The sequence below is a fragment of the Nesoenas mayeri genome (genome assembly GCF_963082525.1).
Source record: "Nesoenas mayeri genome assembly, chromosome: 20".
Taxonomy (NCBI): Eukaryota; Metazoa; Chordata; class Aves; order Columbiformes; family Columbidae; genus Nesoenas; species Nesoenas mayeri.
The window spans coordinates 266,237-272,988 of NC_137569.1; the positions used below are offsets into that span (position 1 = coordinate 266,237).

At 54.4% G+C, this 6,752-nt stretch overlaps 1 protein-coding gene across 1 annotated transcript in view; it reads right to left on the reverse strand.

Annotated features, from left to right (window-relative positions):
• PITPNM3 (PITPNM family member 3) overlaps positions 1–5,312 on the reverse strand; it is a gene marked incomplete at its 3' end in the record, with an annotated part of 42,218 nt that extends 36,906 nt beyond the window's left edge. Inside the window, exon 1 of the mRNA XM_080356911.1 lies at positions 5,175–5,312. Within this exon, the coding sequence (XP_080213037.1) occupies positions 5,175–5,196 (22 nt within the window). The 5' untranslated portion in view covers positions 5,197–5,312. The remainder of the gene's footprint in view (positions 1–5,174) is intronic.
• Positions 5,313–6,752: the final 1,440 nt, after the last annotated feature.

Below are 6,752 nucleotides of genomic sequence, written 5' to 3' on the forward strand. Positions count from 1 at the left end.
AAAATGAAACCATGACTTGAGTCATCCCTGTTTATGTGAGAGGACAAAGCAGAACAGCCAACACAGGCCAGCAGAGTCAGAATCGCTCCAGCAGCTCCTACAGGGCCTCCTCTCCTCTACGATGCATGAATCAGTGTTTGCCTTGCCAGGCCAACAGGACAGATGGAAAGAAAGCAGGCGGACCCGGGTGCCAGCCTGGGCAGCCCCTCACCGGCCCGGGCAGCCCCGCTAACGTGCCGGCCCAGTCCAGTCCAGCACCCCGGCCTTCCAGGACACATTCACGCGGCCTGGGACAAGAGCAGCAGCTTTCAGCCGATGCGATTACAGCAGCAGGCTTTCCTGTGAGACTAATCCAATGTGATTCACGTCACTGTCATAATAGCACAGATTTCAAGCTTTGCAGCATGCCCAGCAGTTTGCTACATATTTTGCTTGGTAATAAGCATTTGCTGATTCAGCCTAGACATAAGCACATGCCACAGTCAGGCAATCATAAAAAAAGCACTCCTGAACACTGCCAAACCAACCTACTTAGCAGAGACAAAATGGCATGCAACATCCTCATAGCTACTGAAAACTCAGCCTTTTACATAAAGTGCTGAAGACTGAATTAATCTCAATTATAAAATAATCAAAACTAGACTCTGTTGCACAGATTAAAACATTTCCACTTGTCAAGAGCTGTTTTGGAATTGCTACCATTTGAATTCAGGGAAGGTCTTCCTAATAAAATTTTAAAAGCACACATCATTTTTCCATTTGGAAAGAGATGCTGGGTAGGAGAAATAACCTTTGCTGTTACCACTGGCTGCTGTTGCATAATACTGCTTCTTTCCCTTCTGCTGGTTCCAGAGGCTTCCTGCCTACCCACTAAGTGATTTAACTGAGCTACCCACATAGTGTTATTTGGTGACTCTGCGGTTCAGACTTACCAGAGGCCAAAATCACCTACTGTTATTTTCTAGTTTTGTTTTATTTCTTCTTTGGTAAACATAGAACTGAAGATGGACTTTAGAAATATGTGAATTTGACTTCTACCAGAGCCAGTCCTCGGACTCGGGAGCTCAGGTAAGACAGAGGGAGACCGGACCCTCCCTCCAGCCGCGCCAGAGTGAACCACAGCTCACCCGGACCGAGCCCTCACCGAGCGCGGGCTGCCAGCAGAGAAAGGCCATATACGCCATTGTTGTTAGCAAGGCCACACAGAATTCATCCAAAGTCACACAATGGATCTGTAGCAGAGACTGGAACTGAAATGAAATCAGCTGAAATCAGCATGCAATCCACTGCCTGTGGAAGGCGCTGGGGGTGCAGCGGGAGGCCTGTCAGGTGTGAGGCCAAAGGGGGAGAGGAGGGAAAAGTAAAAGTGGGCAGCTGGAGGGAGGTCAGAGAGAGCACGGCCACGGGGTCACAGGAGTAGGAAGTGGAAGGTCAAGGGGGAGCGCTCAGAGGACAAAGCGGGAGGCCAGACAGGCGGAGGAGAGAAGGGAAATAAAGGGAAACCCATCGGAAGAGATGGAGGCTGAGAGCGAGAGGGAGGGAGGGAGCGCGGGGGGACGGCAGGAGGCCAGAGGCCGAGGGGCAGCCGGAGCTGGGGCTGCCGGCAAGAGAGGCCGGGGGGAGAGCGCGCAAGGCCGGGGAAGATGGGGAGCCAGAGCGGGGGCCCCAAAGAGGGATATAAAGGTGGGGAGAATAAAAGAGTAATGGGCCGGGGGAGGAACATAGGGAGCCAGGCAAATAAAGGAGAGGGAGGCCAGTGCAGGGGCGAGCGGCGTCCAACCCGCGGGACTGGTGTTTCCTCCTTCCCTCCAGGGAGGGCGGTCACCTGGCCCTGCGGCTGTAACACCAGCAGGAAACAAACCTCCTAAACATTGAAGACAACAAAGAGTTTTCCGTCTGTTTGGTTCCCAGAACTAGTCTGCAGACAGGCTGAGGAAAATTAGGAGCTGACACGGGAAAGCAGTGGAAACATGCACGACTTATCTCACTGTTGGCAGCGTGCCGCCAGATCAAACCACACCATCCACTGGTGCGCCGGCAGCGCTCCAAGCGCCGGCCAGCCCTGCCCTGCTGAAACCTGCGTACACTTACAGCCTCGCGAACTGCAGACTCAGCAGCTTTGTTGGCACTTTAGAAAGAGGACAGAAGAGGAAGAATTAAAAGGGACAGAAGTGGGACAAGCACGAGGAGAAACTTCCTGGTTTAAGAGGCAGCAAGATGAAAGGCAAGAAGTCACAAGCATGTAAGTGGGAGGAAAGGAGAAGAAAGGTAATCCTTAAAGGGCAACAAACAAGCAGAGTCTTGGAGGGAACAAAGTCAGCGGGTCTGTCAGAGAAGCCGCAGGCCGGGCCAGAGCCGTTACCGCTCCCCCCGAGCGGCGCCGGGCTGACGGGCGGCACCGGTCGCTTCGAGAGCTGAGAGAAGGGCTGGTAGGTACAAAGGAAGAACGGAAAGGTGAAGGGAAGCACTAAGGGACGAATAAAGTGGCCAGTTTGGGAAAGAAAGCAGCTCCGGACAGAAAGAGGAGAAGAGAGGCAGCAAGACTGAGCAGATACCAAGAAATGTTAGACAGGAGTGTCAGGAACTCCCTTTATTCTCACTGTGGCTGCATCCGTCCCTAAATTAAAATCAAAAGGAGAGCAAAGAGCACAGTTGACTAAACCAGTGACATAGTTACAGGCAGAAGACCACACAAAATGCAGGTTCCATTGTCAAGAAGTGAAAGAGCTAACTACAGGAAAAGTCCAGACACCACGATGGTCAGAAGCAGCCAATATAACCAACTCCTCTCTCCCATTCCTCACGCAGTGCCTTTCACCTCATATCAATTCAGTAATTATAAGTCCCTGGTTACCTACTCTGTATATCCTTCAGCTGGCAGTTCTGCAGCAGATGGTAAGGACAGGAACGTATTTGCTCGCTGAGTACAGGAAACAAATCAAGAAACTAAGCCATACAGCCCTTTAAGCCCCTATTTTAAGGTACCAGTGACATTTCCAGTCTTGCATCTTATGGGATTATTGGCAAAACGGGAGGAAGACAGAGAGGAGGTTTAACACGACTGTTCAGGCTCCAAATCCTAGATCAGGCTTTCTTGTGAATGTGGTGCATCTCTTAGAGCCGGTTCTTGATGCTGCGCATGCCAGCTTCCCCACCGCAGAAATTAACTTCACCCTCCCTCTCAGCAGTATCATCACCTCCTACAAACTCTCTCCCCAAAACCAGAGAAGATATGAATAGTCTCTAACCTTTTCCTGCAAGGACTGTAGGTGGACTGCCTGCATCACATCTGAAGGACTCTGCTTTCACAGTGCAGAGATTTTGGCTTTCTGAGGAGGCATTTTTGAGTCACTGCTGCCTGTTAAAAAATGAAGTAGGAGATGAAGAGCGGATACCACACCACCCCCAGAGGGACACGTCAGGTAGCGATCTGCAGCTGCTGCTATAGGATTTTGCAACCTGCAACCCTGCAAATGCCCAGTAATTTTTTGTGCAGGGACTATTCCAAATGCTTAAGATCTGGAATCCTCTAGGTGAGATCTGGCTACTCAAACAAGTCGAGTCAGCCACCTCTAAAAGCCCTTTATAACCACACGTGTCATTCAACTGTGATCAAGCAGCAGATTTAATGGCTACTAAAATGATGGTCTTTCTATTTGTCATAAGGTTACAGTACTGGCAGGGGCTGCAAGGCAGGGTACATACAAGCAAGGGCCACAACATATTGGTGCATATTTGTGAAAAACTCAGTAGGCTAAATTTATAAAAGCTGCACATTTCCCCTGCTCCTAACTCAGACATGTTCTGCCAGAACTACGTGGTGAACAGTCAGTTCCTGCTTTTCTTTACAATAAGAAGTTGTGACCACACCATGAAGCTACCATCAAAAGTCCTATTTTGTCTACTGAAGTGAGGTGGAATCGCATCTAAGACAAGTACCATCCTTTAAAATTCCTAAAACTCCTGTGCAAAGTTGGGTTTGAGCAAGCTACATTATTCAAGCACCACTGACAGTGAAAGCAATGCTCCCTCGTTTTGCAAGTAAACTTAAAAGGTCTACAAAGCAATGCCAAAGAAAAAACAATGAGACTTTTTCCTCACTTGATTATTTCTTCATTTTCCAAACATGGAAACAACCATTTAGTTCAATACTTCAATTGCATCTTCCGAAATTATTGATGTTCTCGTATTCCTGAGCACTATGTCTCTAGGCTGCCACCAATCCCTGTGTATTTTCACAGAATAATAATAAAGAACAAACAACAAACACTGCTGAGCAAAACCTTTGGGTTTAGCTTTAATATTACCATGCTGCTGTAAAGCTGTGCAGGAGCTGACCCCAAACACCAGGCAAGGCGCAGGCACACGCAGCAGGCACAGAGCAGCAGGCACAGAGCAGCAGGCACAGAGCAGCAGGCACAGAGCAGCAGGCACAGAGCAGCAGGCACTCAGCCCTAGCACAGTTCGGCCTCCACCTCAAACAGCAACGGGCTCTGTGCGCAGCCCAGCAGAACACCCTTCCGGAGAGGCTTCCCGGCCCTTCCGCGAGCCGACACACGCACAGCCCACCCGCTGCGGGGCCGCCCCCGCCAGGCACGGGGGTCGGGGCGCTGCTCTGAGCATGCCCGAGCGCTCTGGCCTCAGCCCCAGCTGCGCGACCTCTCAACGGCTCAGGATCTGGAGGCCGCACGAGTTAGAGCGGGTGACGCTGCCAGCACAGGCGGGACCGCGCCCGCCCGCTCCCCGCAGCGGGCACGAGCGCGCCTTCCCGCCTGCGGACGAGCCCACGGCCGCACGTCCCAGGCTGCTTCTCCCGAGCAGGCGGCAGCGAGCACCGGCTCCCCCAGGCGGCAGCCACAGAGCTCCACAGACACGGAGAGACCCTTTCCGGCCCAGCACCGGGCAGCAAAGGCGGGAGGCGGCCAGACGGCGGCGGCCGGGGCGGGCGCCCGTGATGCGGCTGCAGCCCCGCGCGGCGCCACCGCGGGCACCGAGGACCGAGCGGACCGCGCTCGGAAAGGACGAGGAGGGCAAACGCACCCACGCCTCGTTCACCGAAGTTTGCGTTTACCGCTCCGGGGGCCGGCGGACGCGGCGCCGGGATGGCCCGCGAGGGCCGCAGCCCCGCGCTCCCTCGGGGCTGTCCCGCCCCGCCGCGCGGGCGCAGCACTCACCTGGGCGCGGAGCCTTCGCCATTGCGGGCTGCCCGCCGCGCTGCCGCCGGCCGCCTCAGCTGCTCGCGCGCGGGGCCCCCGCGGCGCGCCGGCAGCGCGCGCCCCGCCGCCTCATCTGCGCCCGCGGCGGCCCCGCACCGCCCACCCGCCTGCGGCGCCGGAGACGCGGCCGGGAGACGCCGCCGCGCAGCCCGCGCGCCGCCGCGCAGCCGCCGTCGTTAAAGGCGCAGCGAGCGGCTCCGCGGGGAGCGGCCGCGCCGGCGTGACGGGGCTCGTGACCGGCCCGGGCAGCGCGGCGGGCGCGGGGCCCGATCCCCGCGGGGCTATGACTCCGCGGCCCCGCCGGGGCGCTCTTGCTGTCGTGGGCGAGATGTCTGATATAGAAACCGAACCGTGTACAAAACACGGTCTGCACGCTAATTCATGAAGAAAATGATCAACACAATTGGCAATGCCCTCTGCTAGTGGCAATACAGAGCTGCTCAAGGATGGGAGCTCAGAGAGGAATGCGACCGACTGACACCGTTGCCTCCTCACTGAAACCATCTGCCCACCTAAAGACCCAAACCTGCCTGTACTGGGCAGGGAAAGTCACTCTGGAGGTGCAAGGCAGCAAAGCCGAGGGTTGGTTGATTGGTTGGTTAATATCTCCAGGGCTGAATTCAAGCCCAGATTCTATTGAGTTGTGCCAGCTGACACTTGGTTCAATCTGGTTTAAGCAGCCTTTGGAGCCCAAACGAGGACTGTTGAGGATGTAAGAGAAATGGAGAATCTGCGCTCTAGAGCCAACATCATTTGTCCAAAGTCAGAAGATAAATGCTTAATTCAAGAAGGGGTTGATGCTGAGTGCAGTTCCACCAGCAGTTGTGGAACCGCAGCGATAGAGCAGCGTGGGACGCAGGGGAAGCGGCTCGTGAGGCTGCAGTGGTGGCCAAAGAGCCCTTCAGGCTCAGTTCCTATACCCTGCCTGAAGTCAGCGCAGGGAGCAGACACCACAGGGAGTCAGGGAACAGACGGCAGCGGAGCAGCGCACAGCCCAGCCCTGCACATGAGCCGCCCGCCAGAAACGGGCTGCACCACCTGCCAAAGAAGCTGTTCAGGATCGAGAAACAAGCCTTGAGATGGCAACTCTTGGCAACATAACTTCAAATAGTTTATATGTCACCCGCAGCCAAAATAATAAATAAATAAATAGCCAACCCTTTAGAGCAGCATTCTGCCAAAAAACAAAGGGAACAAAAGCATAATCCACAAAGGCATAACAGAAGACAGCAATGGATGGGCAAGTGGTCCCAACACAGACTTTATGCTCCCCACAGGTACAGGCCCATGGCCAGCACGGAGGTACTTGGCTTGGCGGGGAGGCCACAATGTTGCCAGATTGCTGCTACTTCTAGTCAGTCCCGGATACCAGAAAGGCCTTTATTGCTAAGGCTGCACTGGCTGACCTGAGGGCTGCTCAGCTCTGCGGCTGAAGCTGGACGTGTGGCTGTCAAAAGTCCACAAAAGACACAAGGCAGCCAGACAAATGCCTGTGCCTGGCAATGAAAACGTTCCTAACAATATCACAGGTCTTGC